The sequence below is a fragment of the Antechinus flavipes genome, chromosome 3, assembly GCF_016432865.1.
Source record: "Antechinus flavipes isolate AdamAnt ecotype Samford, QLD, Australia chromosome 3, AdamAnt_v2, whole genome shotgun sequence".
NCBI classification, from domain to species: Eukaryota; Metazoa; Chordata; class Mammalia; order Dasyuromorphia; family Dasyuridae; genus Antechinus; species Antechinus flavipes.
This window is the reverse complement of record NC_067400.1, coordinates 15,943,837-15,963,401: the sequence shown is the minus strand read 5'-3', so window position 1 is coordinate 15,963,401 and position 19,565 is coordinate 15,943,837. Positions and strand designations below refer to the sequence as shown.

The following is a 19,565-nucleotide window of genomic DNA, read 5'->3' as shown; positions in this document are numbered from 1 at the left end:
TTATCTGCTAGAAGAGCTGGCTTTCTGTATTACCCATTGGATTGTGAGCTCTTTGAGAGCTTTTGCCTTTTCCTGTAATCCTAGGGTTTAAAAAATCTAGTTGATTTGGTTTGATTTGGCCCAAATAAAAGGAATCCTACTTTTTCCTGAACCTGCATTAGTCTCCAGAGTGGGCACTTGAGGTAGGAGTCTCACCTATGTTTCCTACAACAGCCTAACAATTAATGCTGTTAGAGAATATGGCTTTGAACTTCACTTGGGAGAGATGTACAAACTTGGACCATGTTCCTGGGGATTTCTACAGGGATGGGATTCTAAAGAACTCCAGGTAGGTGACTTCCCAGGGCTTTCAGGATGCAAACTAGAGATGATCTCCCATTTGGAGTGAGAGAACACGCTATGAATATTGAAGAAAGAAATCTAAAGCAATAGCTTTCCAGTTGAGGAGGCTAAATTTGCAGTCATAGAGTCAGCTCCAGAGGGAGACATTTCTATCAGAGAATCATTCCAAGACTCACAAGGAATGGTCCAGCATAGCTGGGAAACCTGGTGGCAGATTTCGTAGACAGCACAGTGATCCAGTTATAAAGTTAAAGCAAGTCATGATCACAAGAAATGAACAATAAGGTCAATTTAAGTGCTATTTCCTCTCTGAAACTTTCCCTGACTACATTGTTGTTAATGTTTTTTTATGTTCTCAAGTTGCTTTGCATTATTTATGCATCTATTCTATTCAACTACCACTCTCCCTACCATCAGTCCCCTCCCCTCCCATTTTCTCCCTCCAGGAATAATATATATCCCTTGAAATCCAGCATAGCCTACTGTTTTCCAAGTGACTTCAAAATTCCTAAGCATTGAGTTTTCCCGGTTCCCTGTGCCTTATAAATACCCAAAGCAATGAAGTTTAATAGTGCCAGATCAAGAGATATCTATTTTCCCTCTGTCACTGAGAGATAATATGGCGGAGTGGAAAAGATCTGTGGCTTTGAAGTAAGATCTGGCTTCAGATCCTGACTCTTCTTATTAATAATTATATAATCTTTGATGTTGAACAACAGCTCTGGGCTCAGTTTCCCTTTCTGTAAAATGAGTAGATTGGTTCCAATGATGTTAAACTCTTCTAGCTATGACATCTCATGGCTCTGGAGGGTACAAGTAAAAAGTAGTGACACTGATTTTTATTTTGTGAAATGTCTCCTAACTTTCCAGTTTCAATTCTTATGTTGCTGCCCCCGAAAGACATCACCCAGGATTTTGATTTCTTCTAGAGTCAAACTTTTATCGTTCTGAGTTTTTACATTTTGGAGGTTTTAAACCGATGCTTTCTTTGCTCACTTCTTAAAATATCCTGCATAAGTCTGCACAGTGAAACACACGAATGCATGTGTATTTGCACGCAATCCCTGCTCTTTGGATTCTTGTATTTTTTCTATACACAAATCTCCATTTCAGAGTTTGAGTATACTGCTCCTCATTCAAGGGATCTCTAGCTTTGCGACTTGGATATATTGTGAGAGAAAGGCTGGTCTCTGCAGTGATAAACAGATTTTCCCATATGTTCTTTGCTCAATGAACACCTGAAGCTTGTGTAATACGTCTTCTTGATACTTGTATTTGCGGAAAATCATGAGTGACAATTAAGCCAACCCTGGCAGCTCTTAAATGCTGCTAGAATTTGGGAATCTGAACCATCTTTGTTCATTATGAAAAGTAAAGCATCGTTTCCAGATGTCTGTTCTCTTCCTCTGTGAAGGAGCACATAAATGCATTCTATTGCTTTCTTTGGTTTCATTTCCTCTCATATTTATGATAAAGCTTGGTTTTCAATTAAAGGCTGTGCAAGACTCGTATCTGTCAGCCTCTGTCTGGACCGATTCCTTCCCAAGGTTGGGACTCTCTCACTGCCAAATTCTTCCATTTGTCCCACAATGCTTCACTCGGTAGAAACAATCATTAGGTATTAATCGGCATCGGTTGCCTCACTCGTGGAATAAGCTCTGACAGGAGTCGTGCCAGTGATTTGTGGGAATTGGGGTCGCCATTGTTATTACTTGGCTCAGGAGAGGAGTGAGTCTTCACCAAGTCTCATAGATGCTTCTTCGTTCAATCCTGACATGATTAAGGTCTCACATGAGACGGGAAAGTTGTGGAGCCCCAGTGAATGAACTGATTTTATTATCCTTTTAACAGGCAACTCCATGTTGTTACGTGTCTTGCCTTCTGTGTATGAAAAGCAACCCCAACCAATTAACAGTCATGTGACAGAGCTGGTGACCCTGATGTGTCAGCTGGAGCCAACAGAACAACACCATCTTCTCAGGCTGTTGCAGATAGTTGCAAGAAGGAAACGGCCCATGGTAAAGGCACATTTTATATAGGCATCTTGGTAATCAAAACAACAGATTGTTTATATGTATAAAATCTCAACTGAGCTTCCTGACAAAGCTGTGAGATAAATATTGCGGTTACAGCCATCCTGCTTTGTGAAGGAGGAAACTGAGTCTTGACGGAATTAAATGACTTGCCCATCGTTTCATGGCTAGCAAGTATAAGAGATGGGAGTCAAGCATAGGATTTTCTGTCCTAAGTCCAGGACACACCACACTAGCATAGAATTTTCTGACTCTTACACTATACCACACTGCCTCTCAAAAGACAGATATATAATACTGAAGTGTACAAGGCGAGCTTGTGTACTTGGATATAGGTCACAAACACAAATGTACCCGTCCCAAAATAAAATGAACCAGTCACTCACCGAGTGTTTTCTCAGTCCCTACCAGGCTTCTCTGTGCCAGTCACTGGATATACAAAGATATCATTGAAACTGTCCCTGCCCTCCAGGAGCTTACGTTCTATTAGGAGATGTGCATATAGACTAAGGAGTAAACCCAAAACACTCATCTCTTCTTCCTAGAGCCACATAAATGGGGAAGCCATAGTCAGAGGCTGGAACCGGTAAATGGAGAGAATGAGTGACCCACAAATCTTTGTCTGTCTTTATGGTTCCGTCTGAAGGTCAGTGACAACACTTGAGGTAATCCCCGGAAGCTATGGCTTCCCATATAGGTAGCTGGAGTGAGTAAGTCCCCACATAAACGATCTGAGTCATGGAATAGTCTGTTTCTACTACCAACAGGGACTTTAGTCCTTTGTCTTAGTAGCTATCATTTATTTCCATCATGGTTCATAAACAAACAAGTGCTTGGCCACCATTTAGTTGTTTCTCGGTTAAATCTATTGATGACAATGAGAGCAAATTTAGCCAGCAAATCTTGCCTGAGCGTATCTGTGGCTCAGTGACTGTCATCAGCATGTCTCGGCTCCTACCGAGCTAATTCAATCTGCTGCCTGCTGCTGGCCCCCTATTTATTGCCACAAATATATGCCAGTTCTGGCCTCCTATTTATTGCCACAAATATATGCCAGTTCTGGCCTCCTATTTATTGCCACAAATATATGCCAGTTCTGGCCTCCTATTTATTGCCACAAATATATGCCAGTTCTGGCCCCCTATTTATTGCCATAACTATATGCCAGTTCATTCTGAATGTTCTTGAAGTGATTCCTGGCTATTCCTCATGGGTAATTGCCCTTCTACACTCATACAATGGTGCTGGACCCAGTCCACCTATGGCTAGTTACCGAGTGTCTGGGACCTGGTTGCCCAGTTGCTTTGTGATTTCAATGCCTCCACCTTTTTTCACATATTTACTGCTTTTCTGATAAGTAAAACACACACACACACACACACACACACACACACACACACACACATAATAGAAGAGATTTGGACAATAAGTAAAAGTGAAAATCATATCTGTCCATTTGGCTAATATATGAAGCTAATTAAAGGGTTTATTGAGAGAGAAAATTGAAACAGATGTCTAAACAACACTTTTTAGAAGTACTAAATGGTTTCAGACACTTAACACTTCCTAGCTATGTGACCCTGGGCAAGTCATTTAACCCCAATTGCCTCAGCAGAAAAAAAAAAGTACTAAAGAACTGGAAACCAAATAGATGCTCATTGATCGGGGATGATTAAACACAGTGTAGCCAAGGCATAGAATCAAAGTGAATGCACCTATTCTTTTCTGATTTTAAAACCAATCCCCATGATCCCCATGATTATTGCATATTAAATTCCCATTTCTGATCACTTCCTCATCAGATCAGACACTTGAGGTTTTCCCCCCTTATTTTGCCCTCCCTTCCCCCCATTTTTCCTATTCCTTCCATGCTCCCTTAGCGAGTATCTCCTTTCATCCAATCACATGCAAAGCTGAAGTAGCTTTCCTGAATTAACAGGTCTCCTTATAATCAGTTTTCAGCAGTCAAAATAATCGACCTGGGCTCAAATATTAAAATGTATCTGTGTCCATATTGCCCTCAATTTCCTTCAACTACCATATAATACTATGCTTGTTCATGTCCTCCCACAACTTCAACATGCAGAGTCCTCATAATACGATAGTTCCTTTCTTGCTCTGTCTTGACATGATGAGGATCCCATCATATGGGTTCACTAATGGGACATATGGGTTCACTAATTAGTCCTCACTCTTACTTTATGACCAGTCAGTATTTCTTTTGGCTCTGATTTTTTTTTTCTATTCTATTTCCACCCATAGTTCCCTTTTGTAATTTCTTGTTTTTATTTCCCAGTCTACATACATTCCCCATCATCTGTCCATTGACCTCTGAGTGGAATTTATTTCAGTTCTTTAGAGACTGAAGTGATCCGTACTGAGAAGTCATTCACAGGAATCAAAGCTATGTTATTAGCTTCAATATCACCCTACCCTGATCAGCTGAGTTACCAGAATGAAATAATTCATGTACGTGTAAATATTCTGTAATTACTCCCTCCTCGGAGTTCATGGTATTAGCCTCATGACATCAAAAAAAGATGCCACTGTATATAGAAGAAATGAAACAGTGCTGTTTTCCTCTGGTAGGTAAATAAGCACAGGAAACACCATGCTTATAAGGTGAAAACTAATTTCTTGACCATCCTCTATCACTACAAGGAATACCACCATAGCACAGTGGAAAGTGTTGACTCAAGAGTCAGAATTACTTCAGTCAGATCTTGGTTCAGCCATTTATCCCCTGTATGACCTTGAACCAGTCATTTATATTCTATGGAATTTGGGTTTTCTTCTATAAAAATCAGGGAATGATCTAGAAGAAATGGCAGCTAAGATTCTTTCCAAATCAGAATCTGTGGGCTATATCTAATAAGGAGTCAATGATAGGAAGTAAAAAAAGAAAAGCTCTCTGCAGAAGACCGGGGCTCTAATCCTGACTGCACTACTAGCACCATGGGCATGGCACTCTACTTCACAGGATCATAGACTTAGAGCTAGCAGGGATTATAGAGACCATCAAGTGTAGATCCTTCCTTTCACAGATGAAGAAACTGAGGCAGAGTGAAGGTGACATACCCACACAACTAGCAAAGATCTGAGACATGATCTGAACCCATTTCTTATTTGTATCTGGTCCTCACATAACTCATGAGAAATTGGGAGGGTAGAAATCATAATCAAATGAGAAAGTCGATGCTCACAAATTTTAAATGACTTGCTCAAGACCACGTGGCTAATCGAATGTAGACCCAGGACTCAAAAGCCAATCTTCTGGCTTGATCACCATTAACCATGGACACACCCTAAGATAGTTTTTCATTGTAGTTTACATTTTGCTTCTGTTAGTCAATGCTCTTACCTCAGATGTAATGATCCTACTCTATGTTTATCTATATTCCCCTGATAGAATATTCTTGAAGGCAAGGAATGTTTCTTTCCTTTTTATCTTTATATCATCATTGCCCAAGTTAGTGCTTGACACCTGGCAGTTATATAATAAATGCTTTTTGATTGATCAGTTGCATTCGATGAATTGTGCAACTTTGCAACTTTGACAAAACTCACTCATTTACTTGGGATCTGCCTTGATTTAAACAAGTTAGGTCCACCAAGACCTAGAAACATATGACAGAGGAAGGCTGGTGTTTACATGAATGGAGCATGAAGAGCATATTGTGGAATAGGCCAGGAAATGTGCAAGCAGTTTCCCCTTTTGACAGCCTCAGGTCAAGTATGTTCACTTGACCCAAGCAGCTGGCTGACACTTCCACTATATATTGCCAGGGATGTTTCTTGGCTTCCTATTAGGACATATAATCTCTGTCCAATTCTGAGATAGGAGTATTTATAGTCCTGCTCATTCATATATTCCATTTACCCAAATTCAACTTTGCAAAGATCTTCTGGCAATCACATATTCAGCCATGGGTACACTTTTCAGACTTTAGCTATTCCAAACTCTCCTATATCTCCTATATCTAAGACATAATATAATGGATGTATTATATATGATGATATAATTCGTCAGCTACTGTAAAGGGTGATTAGTCAAATACTAATATAAATAAATCATTTGCATTACACCTGCTATTTGCCTTCACTTAGGATGCACTAATGTAAGTCCCAAAGTGCACTAAGAGACAGTGTGGTATAGTAGATAGAAAACCAGACTCAAAATGAATAAGCCCTAATTTGAAGACTTGGTTCGACAGACGCGTAACATGAAACAAGTCACTCAACAGTGAGAGTCCCGGCTTAAGCAACTTTCTCAGACTGCGTTCCCAGGAAGTTGCTCATCTGCACTGAGAGAAAGGACTTTCTGCACTGGGAGTTCCCTGTATTAATGAAATTATAGCTGTTTCAGACATCCCTAAAATATGCCAAATGCAGAGTCAAAAAGGGTTTTATTGGACACACATAAATAGCCTCGAGTCACAAAGCATCTCAGTGGCCTGAACCCTAATAGCCAGGAGACTTTGCTTATAGTCTCAGTTACCCAGCTTTTAACTTCTCTGAACTTGAATATTTCAAAACTCTCTGGGTCTCATCAGGTGAGGAAGGACGTTGAACTGGATGCCGTCTAATATGATCCCTTCCAACTCTTTTAAGAGAGTCTTTCTAGAGAATTAAAGTCAAGAATCCAAAATAAGAGCAGGAAATCATTTGGCCCCATCTCATTTTATAGATAAAGTAACTTACTAAGGTCATACTGGTTGTTAGTATGTAGGAATAGGGTTCTGTTTATATGGAGATATTACATATACATGGGCAGTTAGACAGAATACCGGACCTGGAGTCAAGAAGACTTATCTCCCTGAATTCAAATTCAGCCTAAGATACTTACTAGCTGTGTGATTCTATGGCAAATTACTTAACCCTGTTTACTTCAATTCCTCATCCATAAAAGGAATTGGAAAAGAAAATAATAAACTGCTCTCGCATCTGCCAAAAATATCTCAAATGGGGTCATGAAGAGTTGGACATGACTGAAATGGCTGAACAACTTGTGTTTGTGTCTAGATGTCTATATGTGCACATTCATATATATATATATATATATATATATATATATATATGTATATGCACACACATACATGTATGTATACATCTGTATAGTGTTATATATACATGTATCTGTGTACACATATTGGACAAAAATTGTCTTTATTTATACATATTACATATATGATATGCATTATTTATGCACCATAATATACATTATAAATATATGATGTATGTGTGCATATACATATGTATATACATGTACATGAATGTATGCATAGATATAAACATCAGAACTTTGAGGATTTCAAGCCAAGTCTTCCAACTCCAAACAGCAATATTACCATTATATTCTCATATTTTCCTAGCCTTTCGCAAAGATGATGGATGATTTTTGCCATCTATTGCTATATTCTTTAGCAGGAGTTTCCCCCACTTCTCAGTTCTTTTCCTTTAAAGGGGAGTAAACAAAAGGGTTGAGACTTTGGTAACTAAAAATGGCTTGACATAAATGAGGCAAATTTGGTTCAGCATTTTCTGGCTTATGATTTCTATGTTTTGTCCTCAGTTTCTTTATCAGGAAAGTTAGCTATTGATTAGTTTAATACTCATATCTGATTAGTTTGCCATTGAGGTCCTTTTCACTTCCAGATCTCTGGCTTGAGTATCTGTAAACTATCAGGTTTTGGGGATAATGGGAAGGCTCCCTCGGATTTTTGAATATTCATCATTTCAAGTCACATTTTCCCAATTTGAGAGCTTTAGTTAAAGTTCTCGAGAAGCCAACACTTTTTAATATCTATTTTCCTTCAACTTTTAATACCCTCCCCATTATGGTTTAAGGAATGCCAATATTCCAAAGGAGCCCCTAATTCATCAGGATATTATTTACAAAGGATTAGTGGTAGCAGAGGCTTTTGTAAACATTCTTCCGCCTTTCTTTCTGAGTTCTGTCCAGTCTTTACAAAAAGCCAGTCAATTGGAGCCACCAAGACTTTGATTTGAAATTCCAAACTGGTGAGGTTTGAGTGAATTCCAGACATGGCAAAGTATATTTTCCTCATCTCTTCCTAGCAAGTGTGTTTCTTAGTCCTTGTCATCAGCAGTGGGACTTGAGAGGGGGCTTCATTTTTAAAAAGTAAATAAAAAGCAATGACTTGCCTCCAGGACTGCTGGCTTCAGAAGAGAGTCTTAAGTCTGGGCCAGTCATTACATGATTCATTTCTTTTTCAAGAGGCAGCTGTATTGTATTGGAAACGTTGACGAATTGGGGGGTGGGGGGACGGTTGTGTTTGAACCCTTTGTCCTGAATCTTGGCTTTGACTCACTGACTTTGGGCAGGTCATTTCATCTCTGTGAGCCTTCAATTCTTCTATGAACTGGAAGTTATAATGCTTATTCTACTCGAGTTATCATGGAGGAAATGCTTTGAAAACTTAATAAGGGCCCCTACACATCAGGGTGATTCCAATGACTCCTTTCCCTCTCCTGCTTAATTTCTAGGTGCTTCAGGAATGCATTCCTCTCTTAATTGGTCATTTAAAGAACCCTACTCACAGTGATGTTATCCTAAATATACTCACAGAAATATCTAGCTATGAACCAGCAGCTCTGAGTCATTTTCTTCCAACACTGAAGGATATTGGGACGAGCTTTCCCAGCCTGATTGGACAAATGGCAAGAATCTATGGAGCGGTTGGGCATGTGAATGAAGTAAGTACTTGTATTTTTAACCCATAAATTCTGCTGATGGTTAAACCATTCTCTCAACTACTCTGGTCTAAGAAGCCAGAAAATGGGGTTTTAAAGAGTGATGGCAGATGTCGGGGCTCATCTTAGCAAGGTTCTCTGAGGAGACAGAAAAGAGAAATGATGAGGGGGGTGCCAGTTTTACTAGTGTATCTTTTTTATTAAGCATTTACTTTACTGTTTTAAAAAAGGATTTTGTGAATGTAATTACCATAGTCAGAATGGAAGGACATTTGATTTGTAGAGAAGGAAGGTAATTCTGCTAATAACTCTGATGAGAGAATCTCTGTCTCTCTGACTTTCTCTTTCTGTCTCCCTTCTCTCCATCTGCCTTTCCCTCTTTTACTTCTTTCTCTTTCTCCGCCTCATCTTTTCCTTCCTTCCTTCCTCTTCTTCCTTTTCTTCTTTCCCTTCCCATCCTACCAATATGTTTGTTGCTTACCTATAAAAACAGAGTGTCTCAAATGACCTGTGATTTCAGGAAGGTAAATGATCAATTAAAAGTGTCTACTCAGCACTTATTCCCTTCTATTCACTGTCCTAAATAAGCACTGGAGATTCGAAGGAAGGTCCCCTGACCTCAAGGAGCCTCTATTTGAACAAGGAAATCCACACATACAATAGAAGGCAGTTTTAGATCAATCCAGAACAGATGAAAAAGTCACCTTAGCGGGAAATGCAGTAGCAGCTGTTGGAGGAATGGAGAGATGGGTGGGAATGGAACAGGAAAGGTCTCGTGAAGGTTGGATTTGAGATGAGCATCAAGAAAAGCCACAAGTCCTAAGAGGTGATGAGGAGGAAGAGCATTCCTGGCATCCCAGAGATCCAGAGAAAAGAGGAAGAGGAAGAATGCCAGCAAACTGGCAAAATGGCCTAGAGAGCACATGGAGACTTTGGCTTTCTGCTGACCGATTATCTCCATAACTGGAGGCTCTCCTCTCCTCCCCTCCATCTCTTAGCTTTTGTGGCTTCCTTCAAGGGTTAACTCATAATCTATTTTCCATTAAAGTACTTTTTGTCCACTTCCCATCCCTGACAGTGTCTGTGGGGGATTATCTGTCATTTATAATGTATACACACTCACATACATACACACACACACACACACACACATACACACGCACATATATGAATATATGTTTATATATACATGCATGCATGCATATACTTTTCATCCCTAACAACATCTGTGGGGGATTATCTTTCATTTATAATGTACGTACACACACACACACACACACACACACACACACACACACACATATATATATATATATATATATATATATATTTTTTTTTTTTTTTTTTTTTCCCCACCAGAGAGAGATTTAGTCATTTATGTAGGACACCCAGCTAGCTAAGCAGCCAGTTCTCAATAGGATTGAGGACTCAGGTACCTTCAGCTTTGACTTCAAATATCCATCATATTGGGAGAATTCAGAACTCGATTCTCTACTAGTCATACTTTATGGATTGTAGCTTTCTAAAAACTTAAATTTCTAGGTATAGCTTCAATTAGAAAAACAAAGCCTAAAGTAGCATTAGATCTTTCTTCTGTCCCAGTAAAAAGCACAGGGCTTAATATTAGTTCTATTTGCTTAGACTTACCAAAGAAAGGGAGGGATCGGGTATGGGGATAAGGGAGGGACATATATTTGGTCTCAAATCACACTGCCATTCTCTCTGGACTTCAAGATCAGGCAATTAACTTAAGAAGTTTCACCTAGTTGCTAATAAGTTCTTCTAAGAAACTATCTATTCCCTGACAAGTCTGTTTACTCTTGCCTGATATTCCAACAATAACATGGATTTCTTCTTTCCTTTGAGCTAAGGAATAAGCTACAAACATCAGTGGATTACTGTTTAAATCTTAACCAAGTTCATAAAACCCATTCTTTGACATTGCTATGTTGGCCTCTTGGTTATCAGGTTGCTAGAAGTGATAGCATCAATACCTTTACCCAATAGTCTGTGGGGAGGGGAAAGCTGTTTGTAAACTCTGGTATAGTTCCAAAGACCAATGAGCTCATAAATCGGAACAACTTTTTGGTTCCTCCAATGTCTTTTTAACAATAATGAAAACAATAGGTTATAAATCCTCAGGGTGATTTAATTTATTACTTTTAAGCTTCATTCATTAGTAGGTACCATAACTAAAATGATAAATTTTTTGTCTCCTAAAAGCTCCAAAATTAAAATTAAATTAAAAGCTCTAAATAAAAAAATTAAAAAATCAAATAAGCATAATTTTAAAATTAAAATTTTGTTCTATCTATTATTATTATAAAAGTTACATTTTTGCTGGACATTCTGTCCAAATAAAAGAATAAATTATAAAATAAAAGAAGCAAGACAACATGTGCTTACTCTTCAATATTTCATATTAATTTTTTTTTACTTTACAAACATTTTAGAGAAATGTTACAACTTAAGATCTTTAACATAGTCTAATAAGGATTTCAACAAAACTTTGCTATGTGTTTCAAAAAATATTCTTAAATCTGGTTCTGAATTGAGTTTTTATATTTTATTTTGAAACAAAAATAAGGTAAAAATATTATACTACAGAAATGTAGTGAGATCTAACCAATCAACAAAAGTCAATCGCTAATTATAAAGTATTGACTTCTCTATGGACTGACTAGTGCTATATTAAATGACAGATAAACTTAAAGTTCAATTGTATATATTGCTTCATTTTTAAACAATGTTTGCATATAGGGTGTTCCAAAAGTCTTAATTATTTAAGCTAAAACTGCACTAAAACTTCTGGAGTACCCTTCTAGGCTTGTGTACTTCATGTTGTATATAACCTTTGTAAGAGTTTTTTGGGCTGATCTGTTTGTTGTTGGAGTCCAGAAAGTGAAACAGTAAGTCAAGGGCTAGAATATCAATGGTGTAAATTAGCCTTTGTAAGGGAAGAATCTCTAGAGATTTGACTTTTTTCTTTTCTCTCACTGGTGCACTGGCTGGACTCTCAGAAAATTGAATAATTTATTAATGTTGCTAATAAGTTTATGTGGAAATCTGTCAGACTGAAGAATAGTGACATAAGCAGACAATAAGTTTTAATTGGAAAACAGTCAATAATTTAATAAGAAGCCATTTAAGAGTTTGTTTCTGCAGAACATTTGTTATTGTCATTGATGGTTTCAAGATGGCTTGTAATGTGTGTGCCCAACAATCATGATTTTCAAAGACTTTAACATTTGCGCTGCAAGAATGCAAATTGTTCATAACATTTTGATCATATTACGCAGTTGATAAAAGTTATAATTAAAAGGTAATGAGGGAAAAGGAAGCTACTCTGTTGAAGTTTACAAAAGACAAATAGAAGTATGCATATGGGTCTAACTATTAATTGCGAATTAGTCCACGTTCCAATGTTGAACCTTGCAGGGAGGGATTTGGAAACAATTTGAATAATTGCAGGAATACACTGTACTTAGAGGTGGTCAAAATTTGATGCAATGGCTTTATGAACACCAAAATCATTGTGTATGTGATGTTAGTGATTTTGAGTTGCTTACATAATGCATCAAACACGTCCATGCCTATTGGTCACACACATAGATTGGTAGCATGATCAGAAAAATATATTTGCAACAATTATTGCTTAAGGTGCCATGGAAGAATCATTAGGATAAACCCCTTAGACCATTGTCATTTCACGAACCACTAAATGGCAACAACTGAATTAGCGTTTTGCCTGCAGAGATGCGGTTTGGCATGCTCTCTCGCCTGCCCATCCTGTGTGACTTCTGCCCATGTTCTCCCATACCAGTGGCTAAGTTAATGCCAAGTCAAATCAAGAAGCATTTATTAAGTATTTGCTATGTGTCAGTTACTGTGTAAAGTGCTCAGGATTCAAAAAAGGTGAAAGAGAGTATTTTATTTCAAGGAACTCATAGAGAATGGGGGAAACAACATGCAAACTATATACCAACAATATATATATATATACACACACACAATGAAAGGTAATCTCAGAGGGAAGGCAGTGGTGAGGGAAGAGGAGGAGTATTAGTAAAGAACTCTGACAGAAGATGAGATTTGAGCTGAGTCTGGAAAGAATCAAGGAATCCAGGAGGCTGAAGTGACAAGGATAAGCTTTCCAGTGAAGGGGAAAGTCAAAGGAGTGGAATCAGAGGATGGAGAGTTTTGTAGGGGAAATGGCAAAAAAGCCAGTGTCCTTGTATCATCTAATACAAAGAAGTGAAAGAAGTAAAACTTAGGAAAGTTAGAAAGGAGCTGGGTTGTGGAGGACTTCAAAAACCAAATATGATTTTACATTTGATTCTAGAGGTGACAGAAAACCACCAGAATTTACTAGATAGGAGAATGATATGATCAGATCCATGTTTTAAGAACATCAGTTTGGCGGCTGAATGGAGATTATATGAAGTGGGGAGAGACTTGGGGCAGGGAGAGCAACCAGAAGGTTATTGCAACAGCCCTAGTGTGGAGGGATGAGAGCCTGCTTTAAGGTTTTTGCAACCCCTTGCTTTTTCTAGTAGGAACAGTGGACATTAATTTCTTCAGTTGTAAAGTGGGGATAATAATGTTGTTGTGAGGATCAAATGAGATAATATTTGTAAAAACACAGTACAGTGTCTGGCACATTGTAGGCACTATATAAATACTTTTCCCCTTCTCCCTCTCTTGCACCTCTCTGCTACCATCACTACAGAAATAGAAGGGGTATCCCATAAAGCTGAGGATCGTTTTGTGCTTTTATTTATATGGTTGCCATGAACAAAAAATTTCTCTACATTCTGAGCTAAGCCAGCCTTTGAATATCCAACGTACTTTGTACTAGGACCATACCGAAAGCCTTTCTAGCATGATGGAACCTGCCAGAGGTTATGTTCCATTAGAGAACCAAGGGTTAACACCAGGTCAGATGAGACCTTGGACAGGGTCTTGTGAAGATGCTGTGTCCTCGAGTATAAATAATCCATCTTTGGTTGATGACGGCTGCAGGAGATCTGCTGATCTTGCTCCGGCACCAAGAAATACAAGCCCTGATGTGACAGAAACCAGAAACTAACAGAGCAGAAACAATTTGATACCCACGATTCCCTTTAAGAACCTGTCTAAAATGAACACATTAATGAATCCATTCATTTACACAGTACCTGGCATGTAGTGTTTATGAAATGCTTTTTAATTAATTTGCCACTTATAATCATGAAGGTTTTATTTAAAAAATATTAACTGTATTCTTTCACTCTGGGAAAAATTTCATTACCTAGAAATATTTATAACATATCAAGGAAAAAAAAGATTGTACACTAAAAAAAAGTTCGTCCTATACATTCCTTTGGATTAAGGAATACTACAATTCCCAGGTCGAACAGCTATTAACATTTTAGGGAATTTGTTACTCAAACCCATTTAAGAAAGGATGGAAGCGAATAGTTTAGAGCAGGGTTTACTTAACAGCAGCAGGACTGAGCAGGGGAGGGCTCTGGGAGCTCTGTCAGACAGCATAAAGGCACCAGACGGCCCCAGAAAGCATCTTTTCCCCCTCCTTGGATTTCAGTGTTGGCTCCCTCACAATATGAAGACCGATGAGATATATGAGAAGCCAGGCTCACATTGGATCAGTCCAGCCAACAGTTATTAAGCATCCTGCTCTGTGGAAGGCAAGAGGGAGTCAGACATAGTTGATAGAAAGCCAGCATCAGATTTGGAAGGGCTCGAGTTCAAATGCTGCCCTTTACACATACTAGTTGTGTGGCTCCAAGCAAGTTATTCAACCTCTAGGTGACTCAAGGTGACCAAGAGTATAATGTGCAAAATGGCTGCCAAATTGCTGGTGAAGAGATCAAACTAGTTGTGTTGGACCTCAGAGGAGAGAACCAGGAGCAATGGGGAGAAATTACACAGGAACAGAATTGGGTCTGGGGTTAAGAAAATCTTCCTTAAGAATTGCTCATATTTAACCTGTATTGGATGACTTACTATCTAGGGGAAAGGGAAAAGAGGAGGGAGGGAGAAAAATTTGGAACATAAGTTTTGCAAAATACATGCAAAGATGGTTTTCAGCATTCACCTTTGCAAAAGCTTGTGTTCCAAATTTTTCTCCCTCCTTTCCCCCTGCCCCCTCCCTTAGACAGCAAGTAATCCAATAGAAGTTAAATATGTACAATTCTTCTATACATATTTTCACGTTTGTCACCCGTGCATGTATTTTGAAAACAAAGAGCTATTATTTTAAAAATGAAAAATCTGAGCAGTGTCAAAACATAGAAGGGATTAACTTGGGAAGTGAGTTGCTCATTGCTGCCAGTTTTCAAGAGAAGACTGGGGAGTCCCATCTCAGATTCTTGATCAGGTACATCTTAAAGTCAACAGCCTTATAGGTTCCTCCCAACTCAATGCCTTTACTCTCCTGGTTCTCTTCCTACATTGCTGACTGACATTTTATTTTGCTAGATCTTCATCTATCTTTCAAAAGGGATTTTCTCTTACTATTGCTCTTCTTTTCTGTTGTCCCTATACTCTTTGCCTTGGTTAATTCATCTACTCCCAAGGATTCAGTTACCACCTCTCTCATATGACTCCCAACCTTTTTTTTTTTTTTTTTTTTTTTTTGCTGAGGCAATTGGAGTTAAGTGACTTGCCCAAGTCACACAGCCAAGACATGTTTAAGTATCTGAGGCTAGATTTGAACTAAGATCCTCCTGACTTCAGGGCTGGTGCTCTATTCACCGTACCACCTTGCTGCCCCCTGACTCCCAATCTTTGTATCTATCACCTTAAGAAAAATGACTATTAATAACCAATAATTTGGGGAGATCTAGAGTTTTCCTCTTCTTCCAAAATTCATTCTCTTGAAAGACATTACTGATAATGAATGAATTAACTCTGCTCAATCTTGGTCAGATCCCACCCAATCTTCCAAGGAATTTAATGTAAGGTGGGGAAGCCCTACTGTGTTCTACTCAAGCTTGAGTAGAAACAGATCCTTTTGTCTAGATAGCCCAAAGCTGTGTGTGGTCTGAGTATAACCCTAGTATCTCTGTCCAAGGGTGACATGATGTCACTCTCAGCACTTCATTTTAATATTCCTCATCTTGTAATGTATTATCCAATCAGAGTTAATTGCCATCCCTCAGGAACATCTGCTCTTTGAAAACTGAGCTCACACCTGATTGTCTTTGATCTAAGAGAGATGACCAAATGACCATCCAATTCTGCCATAATGATCTTATTAATAAAATGAATTACCCAGAAAAGATGTTTCTCAAAATTACTTTGATCATCATGTCCTGAGCTCTGCCTTGACCTTATCAAACTTGGATATTTTACAAACTCAACGTGTTCAAGACTGAATCCATCATCTTTCTCCCTAAAAAGCTGCCCTTTGTTCTTTTTTTTTAAGGAGGGCACAAAGAGTTCCCAGCTCTAAAAACAATTCAGTCACTATGTTCTCCTTAAAAAAACCCAAACACTAACTGAATCTATAAATCTATATCTATATTTTTATAAACATAAATATATATATATATATATTACATATTAATCTATTAAAAAACTAAATCTATAAATCCAGACAGAATCAATTTTTGTTGTTCTCAAAGGATTGCGATGGGATTCTGGAAGGTTTGTTTGTTAATGGTTGTTTTCATTCACCTGGACTTTCTAGTCCTGTCTGTGGCACATGGACTAGACCTTGCCTGCTGAGCCTTTGCTGGGGGTGCTCGGACCATTAAAGATGTCTTCCTTGTATCATTCTTGACACTGGCTAGATATGAACAGGAGAACTCCTCAGGAATTCTTTGGCTCTCCTCGGAGAAGCTGACTCAAAATCAGTTTGACCTCCACACCAAAGGAAACCAAAGCCATTTCATTTTAAATAGTCTAATTCCCACCAGGGTATGGTCTCATTAGAAGTAATGGCCAGACCAAGTAAATCAGGCAGCTCTGGAAGGGTGTTTTTTCCATTTATTAAGATTTCCTGGGCAGCCACTTCAAAGTGCTGAAACAAGGGAGAAAATGTCTTGAAATATTATTGTTCCAGGTTATGCTGTAGTATTCAAAATTGTCACCGCCATGAGAGTTTAGGTAGCGTCTCACCTCATGTCCATATCGTGGGCCCATGGGCGACAAGGCAGCCCCTCTTGTCACTCATCATCACACCTGACACTCTCCCAGCGCTTCAAAAGTTCACAAGGCGTTTTGTCAATATGATCTCATTTGGTCCTTTGGCAACTGATCATTTGGCATTTCTTCCTAATTTTTCTGCTGTCAGGGGGAAATGGGCGTTAGATCCTGTGTACTTGGTCTCATTTTCCCAACTGGCCAAAATGCCAACTAAGCAGCTAGAGGATTTATGTCCTCGCTGCTCTCAGAGACCTGGACACTTCTCATTCAGAGAAATGGATTGCATTCAGCCAGGTCAGGTTTCAGGGATGTCCGGAAGACCTTTCACAAAGTCAGGAAGAAGAGGAAAAACAGAACAAAAGCAGCTGAGGATCATACCTGTCATGCTTATCTGGCTTTTTAAAAACTTCCTGACGAATGGAGAACCGAAGCAGGGGGCGAGAGATAGGATGCAATAGGAAACACCAGTTGGGGATGGATTGACTCCTCCTTTAACTTATGAAACCATGACTTAATTAAAATCATTCAATGGAAATTGCCATTTCCACAAGATTTGCGACCTTGGGCAAAATTTTGAGAGTGTGTGTGTGTGTGTGATAAAATGTGCTTTTATTTAGCTCTACTGAATATCAAATATATGGCACTTCTATCCTTCTACATTTCCTTTTAACTCTGTTGGAGCTGACTTATATCCACTTCCTGTTTTCTGCCCTTCTCCCATTCCACCAGCTGCCAGTGCCTACCTGATGGTAGGACAGGATTTCCCTTTGGGGAAATTGAATCATTCATCCCCTTCTTTCAGTGATCTACAGGAATGATGGTCTAGATATACAATTATAGCACTTTTCTTTTGAGGATTCCCTGAGGGACTGAAAAAGTATATATTTTAGAAAAATGATCCTGTGATTAAAACTATCCCCATAAATCAGCTCTTCATAAGAGTGGACGATTCCATCAACAAATGTTAATTATTCTATGATTTCTTAACAAACGTATAACTTATATCTGTGATGAAATTCACCTTGTCCCACATTTTCTTAAACAGAAATCCCCCTGAACAGTAACCATTCAGATTTCACTTCTAGTGAGAGACAACCCAGTACCTCTGAGACAATCCATTTCACTTTATTATAGCTCTAATTGTTGAGACAAACTCTATCTGCCTTTTTGCAGCTCCTATTTTGGGTTTCTAATTCTATCCTGAAGGATAATGATAACCACTATTTACATAGTATTTAAAGTTTGTAAAGTGTTTTACAAATATTATTTTAAACTCATAACAATTTTAGGAATTAGGTGCTATTATTCCATTTTATAGAAGAGAAAACCAAAGCAGACAGGATAAGTTACTGCCCAGGATCACATGACAAGTTAGTTTCTGAGACAGGTTAGGAACTCAAGTCCTCCAGAATCTCAATCTAATACTCCAATCAAAATAGCATGTCTCTGGAAGTATAAGGCTAATCTCTTTTTCACATGATAGCCCTTTACTCCTGAAGACAAGTATAATATCCCGCCTGTCTTAGTTTTCCCCAGCTAAACATCCCTCACTTTTCATCTTAAATTTCATCTGAAATATCTTCCATTATACTCATGATTCCAATCACCCTTCTCTAGTATCTCCCAGCTTGCCATCATTATTAATAAAATGTAGTGTGCAGACTGCCCCTAATATATTCTATATGGAGTCTAAATAAGACAGAATACAGCAAGAATATCATATTCCTAATTCTGAGGCTGCTTCTCTGTTAATTCAGTGTTCTGGGACATAGCTCCCTAGACCTCCTCTAAAATATCCCCAGGGCACTTTTTAAAATTAGATCATGAAACTACATCCAAATCCACCCAAATGTCCTTTATCTTGCATTTATCTATTGCTATCTTGTCCACAAAAATGATACAAAGTTGTCAGTTGCTTTTTTGAAATCTGGGTAACTTGCTGTCTTTAATAATCCTTTAATCAGTTAATATACTATCCATATGTCCAATGAGAGACTTGTTGAACCTTTTAAAATTATTAAGTAGTATTTAATTTTTCTAACTACTTATAAAAATAATTTTAACAGTAATTTTTTTTTAAATTGAGTTCTAACTTTTCTCCCTTCCATGTTCTCTACCTAAGGTGGTAAGCAATATGTTATACATCTGCAATCATGTAAAATGTATTTCCATCTTAAGTCGTGTTGTAAATGAAGAAATAGACCAAAAGAAAAAAAAAAAAGGAAAAAATATAAGATGAAAAATAGCTCAAAATGATCTGCATTCAGACTCCATCAGTTCTTTCTCTGGATGTGGATATCATTTTTCGGAGTCTTTAGAAATTAT

At 38.2% G+C, this 19,565-nt stretch overlaps 1 protein-coding gene across 2 annotated transcripts in view; it reads left to right on the top strand.

Moving 5' to 3' along the window:
• The window catches only part of VEPH1 (ventricular zone expressed PH domain containing 1), a 209,456-nt gene that overhangs the window by 43,998 nt on the left and 145,893 nt on the right, over nucleotides 1–19,565 (top strand). For both annotated transcript variants that reach the window (XM_051983078.1, XM_051983077.1), the window contains exons 4-5: nucleotides 2,194–2,360; nucleotides 8,883–9,092. In XM_051983078.1, coding sequence (XP_051839038.1) covers nucleotides 2,194–2,360; nucleotides 8,883–9,092 — 377 coding nt within the window. The remainder of the gene's footprint in view (nucleotides 1–2,193; nucleotides 2,361–8,882; nucleotides 9,093–19,565) is intronic.